Source organism: Punica granatum, chromosome 1, assembly GCF_007655135.1.
Source record: "Punica granatum isolate Tunisia-2019 chromosome 1, ASM765513v2, whole genome shotgun sequence".
In the NCBI taxonomy this organism is placed as follows: Eukaryota; Viridiplantae; Streptophyta; class Magnoliopsida; order Myrtales; family Lythraceae; genus Punica; species Punica granatum.
Genome location: NC_045127.1, coordinates 51,473,582 through 51,495,245, shown reverse-complemented (window position 1 = coordinate 51,495,245; position 21,664 = coordinate 51,473,582). Strand labels below are relative to the sequence as shown.

At 39.8% G+C, this 21,664-nt stretch overlaps 4 protein-coding genes and 1 pseudogene across 5 annotated transcripts; 4 read left to right on the top strand and 1 right to left on the bottom strand.

Annotated features, from left to right (window-relative positions):
- Window positions 1–478: 478 nt before the first annotated feature.
- LOC116192835 (CRIB domain-containing protein RIC4) lies at window positions 479–1,792 on the top strand. Of its 2 annotated transcripts, none has more exons than XM_031521506.1 (3): window positions 479–873; window positions 983–1,123; window positions 1,220–1,792. In XM_031521506.1, the coding sequence occupies exons 1-3, from the start codon at window positions 741–743 to the stop codon at window positions 1,531–1,533; spliced, it is 588 nt and encodes a 195-aa protein (XP_031377366.1). In that variant the 5' UTR covers window positions 479–740; the 3' UTR covers window positions 1,534–1,792. The 2 variants fall into 2 exon arrangements, with proteins under 2 accessions (XP_031377366.1, XP_031377374.1); XM_031521514.1 differs by having other exon boundaries at window positions 489–873; window positions 1,223–1,792.
- Window positions 1,793–5,547: 3,755 nt separating this feature from the next.
- On the top strand, window positions 5,548–7,721 carry LOC116213444 (tyrosine-protein phosphatase DSP3-like). Its single transcript, XM_031548753.1, has 5 exons — window positions 5,548–6,038; window positions 6,439–6,532; window positions 6,784–6,841; window positions 6,951–6,994; window positions 7,147–7,721. Exons 1-5 carry the CDS (start codon window positions 5,890–5,892, stop codon window positions 7,405–7,407), a joined length of 606 nt encoding a protein of 201 aa, XP_031404613.1. The 5' UTR covers window positions 5,548–5,889; the 3' UTR covers window positions 7,408–7,721.
- Window positions 7,722–10,064: 2,343 nt separating this feature from the next.
- Window positions 10,065–10,941, top strand: LOC116212974 (protein METHYLENE BLUE SENSITIVITY 1-like). Its single transcript, XM_031547757.1, has one exon. The coding sequence runs from the start codon at window positions 10,312–10,314 to the stop codon at window positions 10,624–10,626; it is 315 nt and encodes a 104-aa protein (XP_031403617.1). The 5' UTR covers window positions 10,065–10,311; the 3' UTR covers window positions 10,627–10,941.
- A 454-nt stretch (window positions 10,942–11,395) lies between these two features.
- Window positions 11,396–13,950, top strand: LOC116212969 (seipin-1). The gene is made up of 2 exons (XM_031547746.1): window positions 11,396–12,975; window positions 13,124–13,950. The coding sequence occupies exons 1-2, from the start codon at window positions 12,292–12,294 to the stop codon at window positions 13,844–13,846; spliced, it is 1,407 nt and encodes a 468-aa protein (XP_031403606.1). The 5' UTR covers window positions 11,396–12,291; the 3' UTR covers window positions 13,847–13,950.
- Window positions 13,951–18,276: 4,326 nt separating this feature from the next.
- On the bottom strand, window positions 18,277–20,881 carry LOC116197195 (annotated as a pseudogene).
- Between the last annotated feature and the right edge of the window lie 783 nt (window positions 20,882–21,664).

Here is a 21,664-nt window from a genome sequence, read left to right as displayed (position 1 = left end):
TGACTTAGCTCTCATTGCCCGTATTTGGGATTTTGTGCGTGATAATGACGTTCAAGCTAGATCGAGAAATGACTGCAGTCTTTCCTGCGGGCAAGTGCTGATGACAATATCGTAGGAGTAATGAGCCTCACATGACCTTCCCATGATGCTTATCTATGTATCTTCGGAGTCAAGCAATATCCCGATTCGTGCCACCACTTCCACCAACTGCTGCTCGAGGCTCTCTAAGCACACATCAGATGGCTTGTATTACACTACTACTACTCTTCTTGATGGAGTCTGCACTAAGCAAAGGCCAAAGGAAGGAGGATAAAGGGGTGATTTTTATATGTAAATGGTGGCTTATAGTATAAGAGAGGCAAGTGGAGAGGTTGGAGGAGCCCACCTCCCAACAGACACAAACAAACGGAAGGATTATTATAAGTAGGTTAAACATTGCTATTTGAACCTACTACATTTTCCTGTCCGATCGCAAGTCGGTTAGATATATATATCGTTGCGAGAACACTAGAGATCTGTCTCTATTAAACCCGGAAGCCATTAGTTCCATGCAGATTACCTGCAGATTCAGACATCCTTAAGTATCATCAATCAGTTGGGCGAAGCTGACTTGCGATTTGTTGTCTTGACTTTCTGCCCGTGTAAGGTTATTGTTACTTGATTCCGAAGGCAACCGTGCCAGACACTCCTATTTTAGAAACCGTTTCCTCTTCTGCAACGTAAAGGCTGCTCGCGACGAGATGAGGGACAGAATGGAGAGGCTTGTTCTCCTGCCATTTGCTGTCGGGTGCATGTCGGAGTCGAGTGTTGGTGTAGCTTCCCCTCCTGCCCGCCGATCAGCACGAGCCCCTGGCCTGCGCTCTCCTCCAATAAGTCTCTTCTCTCCTCCATCTCAGCGTTTTAATTCTTCTTCCTTAAGCAGAATTATCGTTTTCCTGATGTTCCTATTATTGTGATGGTTGTGAAAAAAATGGAGAAACAGAACGGGAGGAATCGGATGAAGAAACTTCGTCAGAAGAAGGGACGAAGAACTCTGCCAGTTCCCTCGCCCTTCCAAAACCCAACATATCCACCGGAATTCACAAGATGTTCAAAGGTTTCAAGAATTTCTCCCACTTGTTCGGTAAGTCTCCTCGAAAGATAAGCCGTATGAACATCAGAAGATAATGATTTTAACTCATATTCTCCGCACATACTAATATCTTCGGTGAATGATTAGCAGTGTACAAGGAAGACATGGAAGAGGAGGAGATGGAAATACAAATAGGACTGCCCACAGATGTGAAACATGTCACACACATAGGATGGGATGGGTGCGCAGCGAACCCTGATCTCCCGATGAAAGCCCACACCTGGGACAGCTTCTTCATCGACCCTGCGCTGCTTCAGAACAGCGATCTCTGTGAGCACATTCCCTCTCCGTTTCCCACAGCTTGTGGCCTTGAACAGCTTGAGAGTCGATCCGAGAGTAAACAGGATGCAAAAACAGCCAATATGGAGCCCCACTCGGACCCTGTTCCTCTCAAAGGATAAATTCTTTCGAGCAGATTGCTTCATCATGTGGAGGTGATGCTAGGACCGAGGAGGTTTACGTATTTAATTTTCGCAAGGCATCACCCAACAAAAATCATACTGGAGTCATATATGTTCCTGTGAGTTTGGTGATTCTGTAAAGCTTCGCATGGCTTTGTTGTATTCATGTCATCGATGTGCACATCCAATTCGCCTAGCTTGAGTATCAATATAATGCCATAAAATCAGCTTATTTAAATGTGTAAGACATCAGCTACTATATTCTCGTGTTTGCTAGCACCGCTGCTCAAGAGATGTTCGAGTTGGCAGTTATTCCTATTAATCTGCGCATCTTTAGATCGGAGACTCCGAGTAATCAGAAACTGGGGTAATCATAAAGAGAATGAGCCGATTTCTTTTACGAATACAAAGAACTGGAAATTGCCGTACGGAAGAGAACAGCTTGGCCTAAACCATAACGACTGCAAACCGGGATAACCAGATCCGTAGAATTTACATGGAAAATGACATGCCACTGCCACATTCCTCTAATCTGTTAGGCACGGGATTCAAGTTGAGTGCCAAAGAAGAGCAGAAACAGAACTATGGAAGCTTCTCTGGTCGTAGAATGCTACGCATGAAAAAGGATCGAGCCTGACTTTCACTACATTTCTGCACTGGAATCGGTTCATTGCTGATATATATCTCGACCAGTTGTATTTGAAAAGATTGATTCGACTTCGATAGATCTTCAGAACCTCGGCATCGATGCACTCGGCAGCCTGACTCCCTTGCTGCTAAAACCTCAGACAACGTGGGCCATTTGATTTCGGAAATTTTTTTAACTCTATTTTATTTTTAAATTCACTTATCTTTAATTCAACGATACAATTATTATTTTTTTCATTTTTTATTTAATTTTTTTAACCATTCAATTTAATTTTTAATACTAAATTCTCTCAACTATTCATTATGACATAATCATTACTTTCTTTTAATTAATTATTATTTTTTCACACTTTTTCTCATAACTTAACAATACAATCATTACAAATCAATTAAAATCAAACCTCAATTCTAAAACCAAATATAACTTTTTAGCCTAATATTGACTATGACATCGGGGGCAATCTTGACCATCGATCTGCAGTTCAAACTTTAATGGCCACACCACTAGCTCGTGATTTTCACCGATAAGATACTTTCAAACTGTTGCTGCTACACATCGCCATCTCGCAATTTGTCACCAGCAATGAGACTGATAATGATGTAAAAACTATATGATATTTGAACTTTCAACAGTGCTTTGCCTTATTAAAGGCCAGCAGCCGGGTCTGGTTTGTCAGTTGTTAGGCTGATCTTACGTTGGATTAGGATTAGGATTAGGACATTGCATGATGATGGAAGGGAATCTTGACCTTCCTTGTCTCTGGACTTGTCAGACGGACCCAACTTGACAGGTTCAATAATTGGACTCCATGGCCGTCTAAAAGACCCATTTCCCCGTCAATCATTTTTTAAGGTTCTTTTCCATGGTGCCCCAAATAAAAGTCTTTTATTTCTGAATTCTTCCCTCTTCCATATAATTTATTATTAAAAGCATGGATATGTCCTTTTACTTTCGCTGAGAAAGTGAAAAAAAAAAAAGTGTACTCCATACAGAATTCGAATTTTGACGTTTGGTTCGCAGGTCATGCGGAATACTTATTTCGAATGGGTTGACAATCCGGCTTTCATTCGGAATGAGGAAGCCTCAGGTGAAGAGCTGGAATAGCCAAGGGACATCCGGAATTGAGTGTGAAAATACTAAAATGTCAACACCATTGTTCATTAATTTTAAAAAGTTCCATCGTTCTATCTCTGCAAATCCGACCCATACGGCTCAGTAACACAGAGAAGAACTTGATCCCTACTCCGACAGCGACTCCTCCGTCGAAGCTCGGCGCCTCAACGCCTCGACGACGCCATTTCACTCGGTGACTCCACTCCGCAAGTCAAAGCTCGCTCGTCACCCACTTCCCCGCTTGAATTGCTCATCGTCCCTGGATTCCTATTCGGTTTTTGCAGGGCCCGGGTTAGAGAAGGAAGAGGGAGAACGTGGAGATGGAGATGGATGGTGACGGGATCGATCAGTTTTGCAGGTTCGGGAAGCCCGAAGGAAAAGAGAAGGGAAGGAAGTAGGATCAGGGCATGGGTCGAGAGTCTGCAGGTTTAGGTTGCAGGGAGATCAGAGGAGTTGGATGTTGCCGTGAAGATTGTGGGCGGGCAACTTGTCTCAGTTGCAGGTGAAGGGAAAAGAAAAGAAGACGACGAAGAAGAAGAAGCTAGAAGAAGAAGAAGGAAAAAAACGATGGCAGGTGACCAACTGTATTGCCACTTTTCATTTTATCTTTTTTTTTTTTAACATTTACTCGTACGCGCGCGTATTAGGAAGAAATTTGATTTCTCAAGATTCGTCGACATTTTCGAAATGAGAACTTTGAAATTTACAAATTCGAAAAATGATCACAATTTTCATTAAGTTTAATTAAAATAATTAATTTTAAAAATTTTATTTACTTTTAAATTATTTAAAATGTTTATTTTTTTTATTAATTATAACAATTGCCATTGACGTCATCTATTTATTTTATAAAACCCATTACATTTAGCATGAAGGACATTTCTATCTTTTTACCTTATTTATATTCTTTTCATTTCTTATTCAAGGCAACCAAGTATCAAAATTATAATTCTTAATTTTGCTATTCCCTCTAACCAAATAAAAAAATTTCATCAGAATTTCTATTCTATTATTTGTCTATTCTATTCTCGATCTATTTTATTTCATATCTATTATATTTAAGTGAACCAAACGTAGCATTTCTTTCTGAATTCTTCCCTCTTCCATATAATTTATTATTAAAAGCATGGATATGTCCTTTTACTTTTGTTGAGAAAGTAAAAAAAAAAAGTCTTTTTACCCAAAAAGTATATGTTTTTCTAATTATGTTGGCGCAAATAAGATAAAGAGAGAATCAGGAAGATTCATGTCGATTTTAGACTAGACGAATCGCATCGTAATGAAATATGCGTAATATATAGTTGACATAAACTATTTTAGAAAAGATAGAAAAAAATCATTAACCTTTTTCTTTTGAAGCAGAGACCTGACGGAGACCGAAAATAAAGAAAAGAAATCACGAAAATTCAGTAAAAATAAACAACGTAACATCTTGATTCAAACATTGAAGGCATTGTTGTTGTACTAAACATCGTTTCTTAGTCGATGACACTAAATTGCCCATCCTAGTTAGAAATACTGAAGAAAACTTAACAAAGGATATAAAAAGATCCACTAGAGATTGAACTGGGATCTCCTAATATTGAATCAGGAATATTGCCAAGATCATAAATTCTCTTTCTCAGTCGACAGCTGTAATTTATGAGAAATTCGTATTTTAATTTAAGTATTTAACATTTCAATTCAAATATTGAGTATTTTTATTATTTATAACAGATTATATAAAATATTAAATACTTAAACTGACAATAAAAATAATAAATACTTACACGAATATTTAAAGTAATAAATGCTTGAATTGAACTGACTTTTTATTTAATTTAGGTATGGGTTTGGGACCACCCCTAATTATTGGACCCGGAGGAAAATCAAGATCTGGGCCGAAATTCCCGTAAGCGTCAGAAATAAAGGGAGAAAATAAAAAAAAAATCAGTTATCAAAATTGAAAATAGAAAGCCGTCATCTTTTGCTTTTCTTTTAATTTTACCTTTTTCCAATTCTTGAATATCCAGTCCAAAATTCCGATCCCCCCCCAAAACAACCTTTGACCTTTATACTTTACCTTGTCTTTCCTCCGTACGCCGGGCGCACAGAGTTCCCTTTTAAGAACATGCGGGACCCACCAACCGAGGAACTCTTCCCGCTTGGTAGGGCTCACGGTGAACCCGGGAGCACGCAAGCGGCCACGCCGATTATCCAATCCCGGGAAACAGAATCCTTCTTCCTTCCTGCTCCCCATGCCCACAATATAAAAACCCACCAAAACCGCCCCCCGTCTCCTTCCCCTCCGAGGAAGAGAAGAGAAGAGAGTTTTCCATTCCGTTGAATCTCCCCCAGATTCCCAAAAATCTTTCGTCCCCGATTCCCATTCCCAACCTCTTCCGATCCCCCTTCCCTCTCCTCTCAGCCATCGCCATGAGGGTTTCTTGTAATTCATGCCCATGCACCCGCATTCTCCTCCCCCCCGCTCGCACCCAATAACACCCTCTGCAAATCCGATCTTGATTTAGGGGTAGGAGATTTTTTTTTTTTTGGGATAGTTTTTGGTTTTTAAAAGGTTTGTTTCTGGGTGGTTTTCGGGGAGAGGGAAGAAGATGGGTTTGATAGTGGAAGAGCAGCAGGGCGACGGTGTTCTTGTTCCGCCGATCAATTTCTCCATGGTGGAAGATGGCATATACCGCTCTGGCTTCCCTCAGCCTTCCAATTTCGCCTTCCTTGGAACCCTAAACCTTCGCTCAATCATGTAAGCATCCCACCCCCTCACATTCTTCAGTTTTTCTTTTTTGGGGCATTCGTAATTGTGCCTTTTCGTTGAGGGATGCGTCGCTCTCGGTGATCAATCTCGATTAGACGAGGAATTGGGTTAATTGCGCGTGGAGGAATGCTCTTTTGATTGTATAAACGTTTTGATTAATCCATAAATGTATCATCTTTGGACCGACAGCAGGGAATTAAGGGGGCGCCGGAGACGAGAACAAGAAATTGTTTTCACAATCATAATTGCTACGTTAATCTTTTGTCTGGCGCAGCCCGTTTATTCGAATTGGAATTGCCCGAGGAGTATTGGTTTTTTGGATCAAGGGTTGATTTTGGATACATTTAAAGTAGATCGATAACTTTCGGTGTAATGTCATTTGGTGCAGATACTTGTGCCCAGAACCTTATCCCGAAGAAAACATGAAGTACCTTCAAGCACAGAATATTCAGCTTTTCCAATTCGGAATTGAGGGAAAGACGGTAGGACCTCGGTTCTTTATCCTTCACGGAGTATAATTAGAATGTCATGTAGGTTCTCTCTTTGGCTGCAACTTAACTTTGATGGCTAATCTTGCATTTTGAGGTGATGCATATGATGTAAAACTGCTAATGTTACGTTGACTGAACAAATGCCCAATGGGATTTGTTTAGTTGTGGTGAAGTCTGTCCTTTTGGTGATTAATTAATAATCTCGTGTATTGATGCCTTGCTGCCATGTTCGATATCTGCAGGAGCCTTCTGTATCTATTCCCAAGGATACTATCACGGAGGCTCTCAAAGTCCTAATTGGTAATTGCAATTTAACAATCCATACTCTTTTTTTTTTTTGTTCTCTGATTCATGGTGACATTCCATGTAGAATCATCTTCTGATCTTTGATCTGTTTGTGCTGTCCCAGATGTGAGGAATCATCCAGTTCTCATCCATTGCAAACGTGGGAAGGTACGACTAACTCAAAGTTCGATATTTGATTATCACTTCATTTCTCCATCTCGTATCGATGATTCTCTTGTTTATGTTTTAGCTGAGAAGCACTTGAGATAATTCGAAAAGAAACCTTCTAAAATATTGACGGCCTCTTTTTTCTACTGCAGCACCGAACCGGGTGTCTTGTCGGGTGCTTCAGGAAACTGCAGAACTGGTGTGTGTCTGCTGTGATTGAGGAGTACAAGTGCTTTGCCGGGGTGAAGTCGAGGGCCATGGATATGAAATTTATAGAGACATTTGACGTGGCAAGCCTAAGGCATAGCTTGTATAGCATAATATTCCAGTACCAAGGCTACGGCTCGAAGAAGAGGCGCCTGCTGAACAAGGAGGAGACTTTGCAGAAACCCCCCAGAATAACTTCAAATTAGTTAGTTGGATTTATCGGAGACTCTAGAGCGTCCCAACCCCCTGGATTTCATTTCTCTGGTTCAAATTTGGTTCTTTGAATTACATGGATGGAGCAGCTGTGGTTTTTTTTATCTGCTGCCTATTTCTTCCTTTTTTCGAGTTTGGTACTCATCATACTTTATGTGGTTGGATCAGATTTCTCAGGCAATATTCTTCGTAATACAGGTGGGTCTGGTCTCGTCCATGGTTTGTTGTCTTGGCATAGTTTCATCAATCTTTTGGTTGTATATTCCAAAATCAGGTTCTAACAACATCATGTGGGTGCTTTAGGCAAGTTGCCATGTTGATCCAGATGAGCTGTTGTGCCAACTTTTACCTTCGAGTAGACAACTCAGGTTTTGCAATTTACCATTACTCCATGAGAATTTTAATTAACTGGATGAAACTCGCATATGCGCGGGCTAGCGGCTCGAATTAAGAAAATAATTGTTGAACAGTATTAGGACAATAAAAAAAGTTTATATAACCAATAAACTGAAAACTAAGAGTAAACAAATAATATATTCTCATGATTTAAAGAGATAAAAAAGTTCAAAAAAAAAAAAACAGAAAGTAACAAAAAGACTAATTTTAAAAATTATTACTCCCCAATAAAATATAACTGTTCATCTTCATATCAGTCAAAAAATAAAATAAATTGTTCACGAAAAAAAGAAATGAGATAATAATTGTTGAAATCATATTTAAGTTTTTACGATATCAAATATTTGTTGCAAATGAATCATATGATTTATCTTAAATATGGAATTCCATATCGAAAATTTTTACTCCATCCTTTTATTGCAAGTGAATCATATGATTTACCTAAAATATATTAGAATATTAAGTTGTTGTATCAATATACATATTTATCACATTATTACTGAGGACTTATCTAATTTGACTCCATTGCTTAGATTTCTAATCTTCAGGATAAATAATAATAATCACATTTAATTCAATACAAATACAAGGCGTAAATAAGTGGCTCATGATTTTCTATTCTTTCAATTTTTCAATACGACGTGGCGTCATGATATTACACCACTCATCATCTTCTTATTAGTTATGATACGAAAAGTCACGGAATGCAAGCCCTCTTCCATCCTACCCGGCGTTTCATATTGCGTTCACGTAACTTTCATAATATATATGGATTAATGAATAACCAAAGAGGAAGATCTCAAGTTATGTTATGATGTAACCAGGTGGGCCTCATCTTACCAAAATGTGAAGGAATCCATATAATTTACTTCGTACTAAATGATTTTCTACTAGACCAATGATTTTAATCCAAAATTTATGAATCATATGATGATCTAATCATAAATATATATACCTTGTTTCTCCATATTCTCGGTTGTCCACCGCAGCCATCTTCAGTCTTCAGAGGCCTACCTACCAGACCATGGCTCCGGCATGCACTTTTACTCCATCGTGTCCATTCTAGGCAAGATTGAAAAGATACATGAGAAAGGAAAATTCCTTTTCCACCGGTTCGGCAAATACCGAATGTCTCTTTGTAGGAATGTGCCCTCACTTTTTCTGATAATTACATCCATGCCACTCATGTATTCGGCAATGTCGAATTCGGAGGATATAGCATCTCTCCATGACAAATGGTTTCATTTCCGATCGTAAATATCCCATATTTGGCCTTATGCTCGGCTGTCCATCTCAACCATCTCCTGTCCCCAGAGGCCTACCTACCAAGCACCGGCTCAGACATGCGCTATTGTTCAATCGTGTCCATTATAGGCAAGATCTGAAAGAACCCTGAAGAGATTGCCCGTGATAGGCTAGAGGAAGGTGAGGATGAGGTCAAGTCAACATGCCTCTTATGCCCTGCACGACACGCTACGATAGCCCGAATGAAGGGTCGCGATCCCATGAGGGCGAGCTAACTCCAAAAACTTGTCCTCGATTCGGATTATAGGCTGCATCTACCTCATACAATAACTGTCCTAGCTCTATCTTTATCTTTTTGTTTCATTTCTTGTGAAACAATCGCAGATGCCTTTTTTATTATACATCTACTATCAGAAATTCAATACGTAATCTTAGCATTCAATGAGATTCCTGAATGATCTCATTTTCTAATTATTTATCAACTAAAGATGCTCGAAAGTGCAGTTAGTTAATTGTAGGAAAATGCAAATATGACATGTTGATGTCACGGGGCTGACATTTTGGTCTGTCTCCGAGTGCGACAATCGGATTCTCTATCTGTATATGGATTGCTTTCAACGTACGTAGGCTAATATCTACTCGCATATTACATGTACATACCCCAAGTATTGATGTCCTCATTTTGGAATATCTATTTTAACTTGTCAATCCCGAGGAGGACTGGGCCTGAGAGCCTCAATATGTGGATGCTCGCACGGCCTCCAAACTCTGACACTGACACAAAGACAATGACAGGCGTAACAGCGACCTTTTAATCCTGAAAGAAGGCCCAAACCGTGAGTCGTGGGAGCCCGTGGATGGCCCAGTGGGCCCAACTGAAGGGGAAGAGAAATGTGGTGGGCCAATCTATCAGAGCCCATAATTGGGGGATACGGTGGAGGCGACCGCAGGGGATCCCACTGTCTGATCTATGGCCGCTCTGATAAGCCTATACAAGATAGCGATAATGGACGCACCAAATTGGAACATCGAAGCCCTCGCAGACACCACTGTTCCCCAATCAGCCGCCTTTCCCTAACTAGGGTTTTCACAGATCAGAGAAGCCGAGCCGATCGCTTCCATCGCCCTCTCCTCCCTCTTCTCCATCGGCAGGGGGAGAGGACGAAAACCCAACAACAGCAACCAGGGGAAGGGAGGAATTAATCAATAAAGGAACCACCTTTCGCCGGCGCACGAGGGACAGTCCCTACCCAGACATGACCGGGAAGGCGAAGCCCAAGAAGCACACCGCCAAGGAGATCGCCGCCAAGGTCGACGCGGCCACCACCAACCGAGGCGGCGGCAAGGCCGGCCGGGCCGATCGCTCCGGCATCGAGAAGGGCGGGCACGCCAAGTACGAGTGTCCCCTCTGCAAGATCACGGCCCCCGACATCAAATCGATGCAGATTCATCACGACGCCCGCCACCCCAAGATCCCATTCGACGAGTCCAAGCTCAACAACCTCCACGCCACTTGCGCGGCCGAATCGTCGAAGCCTCGCCCGGGCATCAGGGGCAGCTTGAAGAAGTGAATCTGGAGCGTCGTGAACTGGAACCGTTAGAATCTTTTTTTTTTTTCGGGGGCTTGGTTTTTCTTTCCTATCGTTTTTTTTTTGGGTAAGTTGGGTGAGTGGTGTAATTGTTGGATGGTGGTGAAGGGAAGGTGTTCGATGAAACAGGCGACTGTCGATCTCTTATAGATCCTCTCCCTGGTGCGTGCAGTGTATGGGTAGCCTTATGGCGTTGAAATTGGCTTTTACGGGTACTGAGTCTGCCTATGATTGGATGTCAAGTTCTGCTCCTTAGTCCTTTTGGCAATATAAGTCTAAATTTTGTTTATCACTAAACCTCTTCTATCCATGAAGCTGGATGCACGGTTTTTTATCTTAGGCAGACCTCCAGCTTTTGACTCGGGGAGTCTGATGTAAGTGTTTTGTGTCTGCCAATGTGCTTGAATGTCGAAAGGTAATCGGTAGTTTGAGGATGCTTGTGGAGGTTGATGGCTTGAACTTGAGGGAGTTCGGTTCGGGGTTATGCTTCCTTGGCTATGTTGCACAGGGGATTATGGTATTAAAACCAGTTCTCTGGTAATACCGTTTGATGTTTATTGTTGCGAGTTGTTACCTCTGATCTGGTAGCTTGTTCCAACCTAGAATGGTGATGTTTATTGGCGATGGGGCAGATGGTTGCATTTCGAATTGCTCTGCAGGGTTTTGGTCCAACAATTGGCCATTGGTTGTATGGCAGTCGTCTTCGCTTCCTCACGGCAATGAAAATGTGGTGGTAATCTATGTTGGGGTGGGCTTTTGCGGAGGTGGGAGAGACCGGAGAAGTGGGATTGGTTGATCTGACGAAGTACACAGCATGGGGTAATGGCTTGAAGCTGTGTGTTAGAACTGCTGACTATAATATACCACATTTTGCTGATTAAGGTGATTTTGTTGGAAGGAGGATGGGAATTGAATGGTTGGGTGCGCAGCCATGAACAGAAGCGAGCCAATTACAAGGTGGGCTGATAGTAAGAGGCAGGAAGACGAAAGCTTGCTTTGTTTCTGTCAGATGGGCATTATCTGATAGTGGAGGCTGGGGAAGATGCTTTCAGTCTTGGATTGAGGGGGACTCATTTCTTCTTTCTGTTTCTCCGACGAACTAACAAGAATTCAATTCTGTTTACCTGGTCTTTCAAGAAGTTTACAATTACCCAGCACCTAAAAAGTCTTAATGAATTTATATTTTCTTCTCCGATGTCGAAGTTTTGTCCTAAGGCTCTAATACGACTCCAACCCTGAGGCCGATGATCCCATGGCAGCCGTGGTCGGAGCTTATCAGTCGACCGACTTGAGTGGGCCTGCTTCGGGGGCCCAGTAAATCAGTTAGGCCGAGCCCTTGTGCCGTTAGGATGAATCGAACGAGGCCCAACATCTTTTGTTCTCCCTGGCCGTAAGCTACAGATTCTCTCCTGGAATGGACACAGAAATTCTATGTCCTGGGCTGCGCGGACTGGATGATGAGGATGACAGAAAACATTTTGATTAGCCGCAGGTTTCTCACACATGTTGTCCCCATGCCATGAGGCAGCCAAGAGCCAACCACGTCTCTCTCAGCATGCAAACTTACATGTGGATCAGCCATGAAAGCTCCATCTGGGAACTCCCAATTTAAGGGCAGTGAATGCTATCCGTCTCTCCTTCTATTCCATGAGCTTTTTACTCATGAAGCGGAAGTACATGGTTATCTCCGAAAGTGACCCGTTTAAAGACCCACAGCCCATGGGGGTGGAGGAGGACGACGGCCCACCGCTTCCTCCTCCGGAGAACGATCACTACGACCAGCCCGTGCCGCAGCCCCCCGACTGGTTTACGAGGCCGGTGTTCTTCCTGGCTGACTTTATATACAACTGCTTGGCCCTGCTCTTCTCCCCCATCTCCTCCCTCCTCTACCTGGCCTCCGACTCCTCCCACCGGGTCGAGGAAGCTAAAGAGAGCATGGGATCCGCCGTCCAGAGAGTCCCCTCGAACATCACCCAGGGGAGCGTCCTCCTGATCAGGAAGCTCGGGATGGGGTTCCTCGGGGCGGCTTATGTGTGCATGGTGCTGATGATGGTGATGGTAGCGTCGGTGGTGGTTGGGGTTGGGCTGGTCAGGACCTGGGTGGAGGAGCCGGTTCTTGTGAGGGAGAGGCTTTATTTTGATTACACGGATGTGCACCCAAAGGCGGTGTTCCCGCTGTCCGGAAGTCCCGGGTTCGGAAGGGGGAGGAGCAGGGCCGTGTTCTGGAAGGTGCATAATGTGGGCGGAGTCCCTGTGGGACATACCTTTCAGGTTTCAGTGTTGATGCTGATGCCCGAATCCGATTATAACCACCATACCGGGGTTTTTCAGGTAAAACCTAGTGACTATCACTCTCCGAAATATTCGATTTGGTGAAGATATACGAAGTTCAATGATCTCTATTATAGTGGAATTTGGGTCATCATATTTATGTTATGCTATGTCCATTGGATGATTGACTAGAAATAGGTTCTAACAGTTGAGTGCAGAGCTCCTAACTGACACTGGCCAAGTCATTGCGAAATCGAGTCAGCCGTGCATGCTACGGTTCCAAAGCCTCCCGGTTCGAATCACACGGGCGTTCATCCTGGGAGTACCTATGATCCTGGGAATTTTCTCAGAGACTCAGAAGGTAAGAGTTGATATCCTGAAGCACAAGGAGGCGAGCGTTCCGAGAACAGATGCCGTAAGGGTGACCCTGATTCCTAGAGCCGGGACCTTCTCTCCCCCGCAGCTATACGAGGCCGAGATAGTCGTCAACTCCCAGATTCCGTGGCCGAAGAAGCTGGTCCACAATTGGAAATGGACATTCTCTGTCTGGGTCTCCTTCTACACTTACAGCATGTTGCTCCTGGCTCTACTGTGCTGCTGCAGACCGCTTCTTCTCTCTGGTCCGGCGGTGAACTACAGAGAACGGCACCCCGAGGAAGAGGTCCCCACGGGCAAGGGCGAAGCAAGGGAACAGCAGAGAAGTGATAGGACCGCTGATGATCATCAAGAGAGGGACGTTTCGGAGCTGCTGAGGAAGCTGCGGCGAAGCAGAAGCAGGCGGAAAGCTCTGCTCATGGCTGCTCATGAAGCTGCAGGCTCATCGGCATCGAGCATTAGGGTGAGCGTGACTAGAGAAGAGACTACGACGATGACTATGACCGGGCTTGCCGAAGACGATGCTGGTGATTCAGAATCTGTTTGCTTAGGTTAATGGTCGCGAGGCGCTAATTTTGGTAGTTAACTGAGCTTCTTTGACTTTCAATATTTCATATCTTTTGGATAAAATCAGGAGTATCACGAACTTGATGACTGAAATTAATTCCAAACTAACGAACAAATCTTTATCAAATTACGGACAAATAATAAATTGAAAAGAAGAATTTATCTCAATCTCAATATGAGAAAAATGAAATATAATTTATCTAAAAATTCTCTAGACTTATGATTCCCCCCCCCCCCCCCCCCCCCCCCCCCCTTTTAAAGGTTAAGAGTTTATTTTTTGTGTTGCAGTCAATTATAGATAAAATAAAATTCTATAATATCATCCTAACATACGAAGATAAACTATTTTCCCAGTACCATCTGTTGAAAATGGTTTTTTGGGAAATCATTTACCCCAAATAAACGCAGTTTAAGTCAGACGTTTGATGCAGATTGTGTGACATATATAGTTCATTGAGATGATGTAAATAATTCCACATACAGTTTTTTGAGGCGAGACTTGATCGAATTGTAGATCATGTAGCAGCACGTACAACATTGCCAACACACTGACACCACCTCGTACATGTTCTTGCCATGGATAATCTTCTCTGTGATCTCATATGCTCCACCGACCACTAGACTACGAGTTGTATTTTTTATTAGACGTTTTCATGACCTCTGGTACACTGCCAGTGGAATTCGATTTTTCTAATTCAACATTCAATATTGTGATAATTCAAAATTCAATATTGTGATTTTGAAAATTGCTACGAAACTCTACACACACACACGCATATATACATTAGTCGTAAAGCTCGTGCGTTGCACGTGATAGTACACCAATCTAAAAAGCAATTATAACTAATATATACTTATTTTCATGTTAATATTGACGTGATGAAATATTAATTTTAATTTTAAAAAATTCAAGATCATTAAATAATATCTATACATATGATATAATCCTCTCATTTGAAAAATATATTATGTTATATAAATTATAAAAATTAAAAAAATCAAGAAATCGAATTTTATGATGAGTTATCTTTAAAAAATTACTTTTCATTAAAAATAATTCCGAAAATAAAAAATAAAAAAAACCTAAAAAATTACATTCAGAAGTTTCATATTGCCTTCAATTGGAGATCACCATAGTATCCAAAAGATTTTATAATATTTTCGGTCTTTTTAAATGTAATATTATAACCTAAAATAATTTCAGAAGATTTTGTTACTAATTTCATAATAAAAGATAATTAAAAATTTTTAACACTCAAAAAACCGAAAAAATTCCATTAAGAAATGGAATGTTCTGAGGCCGTCTGACTGGGCCGACCTCGTATCTTGCTTTAATACATATTAAACTCGAAAATCAAAAGTTAAACAAAAATAATAAAATGAACAAACAACCTTCACTTTTAGTAGTATATGAACTTATTTTCAAAGAGACTATGTATATGGCTACCTTTCGATAGATGAAATTCATATTACCAATGTTGAGAGAGAATATGAGGGAAAAAAATAGAGAAAAAGATGAGAAAATGAAGAACTACGAAAAAAATGAGAGAAACAAATTAAAATATAAATTTAATTAACTCACTTGTATCTAAGAATAGACATACGTTTTGAGAGCGCTTGCATCTAATTGTAGACGTATTTGTTGAGAGCTGAGTAGGTTCATGTATATGTGCATGATAATTCATATTTATAACTATCACACATAATCTACATAAAATACAATCTAATTTATTTTCCTTTTTAGTGAATAAATATGATTTGTTTTTCAAAAAGAAAATATAATTCACACGCATATATATAAATCATTTTATTTATATAATATATATAAATGATTTATTTCAAATACATTATGTTATATAATATAAAAATTAAAGAAATCAACAAATCGGATTTTATGATGAGATATCTTTAAAAAATAATTTTATTAAAAATAATTCCGCGAAAATAAAATAATAAAAACCAAGAAAATTTCATTCATAAAATTTATATTGCCTTCAATTGGAGATCACAGTAGTATACAAAAGATTTTGTGATATTTTTGATCTTTTCTTAATTAAAATATGGTAAATTGCACCGGTGGTCCAAAATGTTTTACAAATGTTTCATGATGGTCTAAAAAGTTTTTTTCGTTACATGATGGTACAAAATGTTTCAAAATTGTTTCATGATGGTACAAACCGTCAACTCGAGCTGACGCCGTTAACATTTTGCTGACGTGGCGCGTCCTATGTGTCACTTTTGTTACGTGGAACCAATCATAGTGCGCCATGTCATTTAAGACAAAATAAAATTTTAAAAAGTCCAAAAAATACAAAAAAAATTAAAAAAAACAAAAAAGAGTAAAAACATGAAAAAAAATAAAAATATTTAAAATATTGAAATTTTAAATTTTTTTTAAAAAATTTGAATTTTTTTAATTTTTTTTAAATATAAAAAGACAAAAAAAATACAAAAAAGAGGAAAAATTTAGAAAAAAAAGAAAAAAAAGGAGGGGAAATTTTGGGGGAAAAGGAAGGGGAAAAAAGGGAAGGATTTTTAAAATTAAAAAAAGAAGGGGAAAAGGGGGAAAAGGGTAAATTTAAGAGGAAATTTTAAATTTTAGAAAATTATTTAAAATTATTTTAAAAAAAAAAAAAGGATTTATAAATTTTTAAAAAAATTACAAAAAATTAAATTTTTAAAAATAATTTAAAATTTTCAAAATTTTAAAATAATTTTTTTATTTTTCTAAATTTTTACTCTTTTTTGTATTTTTTGTATTTTTTTTTATATTTTTTTAAAAAATTAAAAAATTTAAATTTTTAAAAATAATTTTCAAAATTTTCAAAATTTTAAAATATTTTTTTATTTTTTATCAAAATTTTTACTCTTTTTTTCAAAATTTTACTCTTTTTTTTGTATTTTTGTATTTTTTAAAAAAATTTAAAAAAAATTTTAAAATTTTTAAAAATAATTTTAAAATTTTGAAAATTTTAAAATTATTTTTTATTTTTTTAACAAAATTTTTACTCTTTTTTTCAAATTTGTTTGTATTTTTTTGGACTTTTTAAAATTTTATTTTGTCTTAAATGACGTGGTGCACTATGATTGGTTCCACATAATAAAAGTGACACATAGGACTCGCCACGTCAGCAAAATGTTAACGGCGTCAGCTCGAGTTGATGGTTTGTACTATCATGAAACAACTTTGAAACATTTTGTGCCATCATATAGCGAAAAAAACTTTTTGGACCATAATGAAACATTTGTAAAATATTTTGGACCACCGGTGCAATTTACCCATTAAAATATTATAAAAAAATTCGGAAGATTTTGTTGGTAATTTATAATAAAAATATTTTAAAAACTAAAAAAATCGAGAAAATTCAATTTAGAAATGGAGCATTCTGATGACTTTTGTCGGGAACCCTTTCGTAATATATATATGGTAATACGAAATTCTATATATTAACTTCCGGTTCTAATTCTTGCTTGTTTGAGGATCAACGAACTCTCTTTTTTTTTAATATATATATATTTTTAATTTGATTTTTTTCCCCTTGAGAGGGATCAAGATTTCATGAATTCCTTTGCCATGCATCAATAAATTATGAACGCAACGGACGTTCATTCGTCACTTTTCATCTTCAAAATATCATCATCCGCTTACTTATTCCGGAAGAGCTCGATCATAGTTAACATGGCAATATCAGCAATTAATTTGTATTTTAAGGAAATTGAGAGAAGGGAAAGTAAAGGAAATGTAACATATATTAACAGATATAGGAAAAGAGAAAGAGCACCGACCGAGTAGGATTAATTTCAGCAAATATACTTGTCCGGAAAAGAAACTGTTGTATCGATGTGGATCGAGTTGGTTCATATCTAGGAGCAGATCGAGCCACCTTGTGCTTAGTGGGACTAGTTAATCTCACTAAAATTTGAAAATTTAATTACTCTGTTTTGCAATTCTTTTTCACTATAGTTCGTGCCGATTTTTTTCAATAGGGCATAAAGTATAAATTGCACTTATTTTCATCTTTTATTCTGTCTCAAACTTGAAAAGAAGTAAGAAAATTGGGGTCGAATAAAAAAAAATCCGTGAAATCTATGAGACAATTAACGTAAGGCGTCTCAATATATTCTCATCTCACTAATTGAGTTTTATGTAGCATATTTCTCCACTACAAATTAACTAAATAGGTTCATAAGTTATGAACAATTACACGATATATATGTGTTTCATGTAATGCCATTAGTACAATTAGTTGGTCTTTCTCGATGTGATATGGGTATAAATTCCATATATGATTTTTAGAGTGTTATATCAATGCCGACATAAGTCAAACTTTCAATGTAGATCGTGCAATATACAGTTTTTCGAGGCGAGACTCCGATAGAATATTTCCGGATAACTTACTAAAATCTCTTTTTATTTGTTTTTGGGTGAAAAAAAAGGGCAAAATCCAAGAAAATTAAACGATACAAGAGCGAAGTATGGAGACTACAGTACCATCTTCTAACAACAGAGGACCTAGATCATTAGAAGCTGAATACAAAAAAATGAACACCCAAAGATAAGGAGATAGCTGTCTAAGAAAAACTGATCCGCGTACGAGTGTCTACTTGCTGGAGGCAACATCTCTAGCTACAATTTAATTCGTTTCACTACACTATTAAAAATGTCATTTCTATCTTCTACGATGCTAGAGCTCAACGAGGACATGATACATAATCGTAACGGGCAATGCAACGACCATTCCGAAGATTACCCTGAAAAGAAAACATGCACGAAATTAAGATTAGATTAGAAGATGTGACTAATTAACGATATATTATGTATATGTTAGCAATGAAAGGAACATAAAGAAAAATGTGTGTGTATGCACTTACGAGGTACTGATAATATCGGGATGGAGATCGTATTCCTTGGCAAATACGAAGGGGACCAAACCTAATGGAAGAGCAGCCTGCGGTCGATATTTCATCATCATCTAATTAGTTTATACATCTAACCTAATCGAGAAGTTAATCTAACAAAAAGCAGCCTGGTTATTAGCTTCGTTAATACTAGCCTGGATAATAGCGACATGGAGAAGTTCCCCACGAATGCCGATGGCGGTGGAGGTAGCGGCCATCACCGCCGGTCCAAGTAAGAACTTCACCACCATTGACAATGCCGCCATTGTTTTCCCACATGCAATGATCTTTGGTTGCAATGCCGTGAATAAACCTACATGCAAATGATAAGTCAGGATTCAAAAATGTATAGGAACATCGGTCTGGTGCCAGACTGATCACAAACAAGCCTATGTGACCGACTCACCGGTGCCGTGGAAAATGTACATACAATTATTTCGCATGAAGTTCAGAGTACGTACCAAGACTAAACACGGCCATGCCGAGGCCTGTGTTCGAGATTATGGTTATGCATCCCTTGACGACCGGAGGCATTTGCACATGGAACTTGTTCGAGACGAGGGACCAGATGACACCAAGGATACTGGCGTAGGTGTTAGGGTTCCGGATCAACTTCCTCCACACCATAAGGAGGATGAGGTTAGTCACGACAGTCGCCGGAGGCGTTTCTCGCCTGACCGGAGATTGTAAATCAGCTTTTCCTCCTCCTTCTCCATCTTCTCCTCCGTCGATTATTTTCCGAGATCCTCTCAGACTCCCTTCATAATCTGATTTTTCCTCCCACTTCTCGATCAAGTAGTTTCGTCCTACGAAAATATCTCCACTTATATTCAAGTAATTGAATTGTTGTAAACATGCAAATTCACTGACCAATATGGATACAAATTCATGCAAGTTAAATTAGTGATCAACATGCAACGATCGAATTTAATTAGTGCTACCTTTCGATCCGAATGCTTCCGGTTGAAGATCAAAATGAGAGGATGAATCGCGGATCCTGAAATCGCCAGAACCACCAAATGAACCATTGACCGTGGGGTGCCCAGGTAACGGCCTAGGCTCGTGAGCAGCTGAAGCATTGGAGGAGGTCCTCTGTCTGATTGCCCCACCGGCCCCATTGATATGAAGCAGCACCTCGGTCTCATGCTTCCTAGCCGATCCTCCAGCTAGTCCTTGACTGCCACTCCTAAGAAACATAGGATTTATCGGTACCTCGCACACTGGCCCTTGGCCTGCATGGTGGAAGCTCGAGATTGACCCCACTGGATCAGATTGTACCGAGTAGATCTCGACCCCGCTTAGATTTGACGCTCGCGGGGTGACGGTCCTGATTGAGGATAACCGAAACGAGTTGTTGTTTGAGGAAGCGAATGAAGACCGTCTCACCCGGACACGGAGCCTGCCATCGACGTCCCTCTCAGCATCCGTCTCCAGGGGGTCGATGCCAGGGAGACGACATCCGATTCAACTTTGATCGAGGCAATCTCACGGACAGAGCCAGGGAAACGCTCATTGATGAGAATTTTGGCTGCCCGGTACTCGAACAGGAGAAGAAGGAGGTTATACCAGATGACGACCTGAAAGACGATCACCTGGACCATGAGAATGCTGGCGGACTCGCCGTACATTGCCTTGAGGAGGGGGATGCCGACAATGAGGGTGTTGGGGAGAGATGACAGAGAGAAGAGGGTGATGGACCACTCGGGGCCGAAGCGTCCTCCTCCGATGGGCTTGGCCGAGACAATCAAGGACAACACTCTAAGGACGAGGAGGATGACGACCTTCTGGAGGCTGTCGGCGGCGATGAATTTGTAGTTGATCGCGTAGAGGTTCGAGGAGGCAATGACATCGAAGCCGAGGAATGGGACAGCAAACATGGCCACGTAGCGATTGATGCCCGCACACTGCACTGGCGTGAGCACTCCCCACCACCGGACCGACCCGTAGGCCAGGCACATGGCCACGTACAGCGGCAACAGCGCTGAGACCACCTCGTACACATTCTTCCCGGAGATCATATCTGTCTCCGTCTCATGCACAGGCACGGGTTTTCCTAATGTTCTGTCAGCTAATGACAGTTATGCGAAAGCCACAGGGGACTGTTGAGTTTTTTAGTTTTGCTGAATAAGGGGATTGTCGAGTTGTATTTCTCGTTAAGGTGCCTTCTATATATATATATGTCACTTAGTTATACCATTACACGATTCCGTGGAATCTAGGAGGCTCACTATATAATGGAGACACCCTGTCCAGTTTATCTAATAATTAATTTATATCTTCTTCCGACCAACGTGGATTGGTTCAAGTAGTTAAATACTTAAGTAAGATCTCAGATTGGAGTCTTATGAATTGTACAAAATTCACGCTGAAAGAATTTTATCCCTTAGTGAACCGAACGAGCTCGAATTGAATTAATTTGAGCCATTTAGGTTTTCAGATACCAGAATGTAAAAAAAAAAGTACCTTCTATTTATTTTTTAATTCAAATTCAAAATATCATCTAAATTTTCTTTTAAAACATGATTTTTTTGGGTTATAAAAGACGCTCATAATTTTAGTGTAGTGAAATACAAAATCCTGTTTGATTTCGTAATCTAATTTTAAGATTTTAACTCTAACTTTAACTCTATTAACAAAACAACAAAAATGAACTCTCAAAAGTCAAAAGAGTGAACCCCATATATAAATCAACATACAATTCCATTATAATTAATTCTCTACCAGTCAAACGGAAATTTCAATGGGGGTGGGATCCGCATGTCAGCCCAACGGACAAATTTGCTTTGTCAGTTTTCAAAATCAAAGTTCAAGTTAAAATGCAACTGTGAAAATATACGAGTTATAATAACTTATAAATGGGCACAAAAGTTCCTCCACGAAAATTAAACTTAAAACATCTTGATTACTA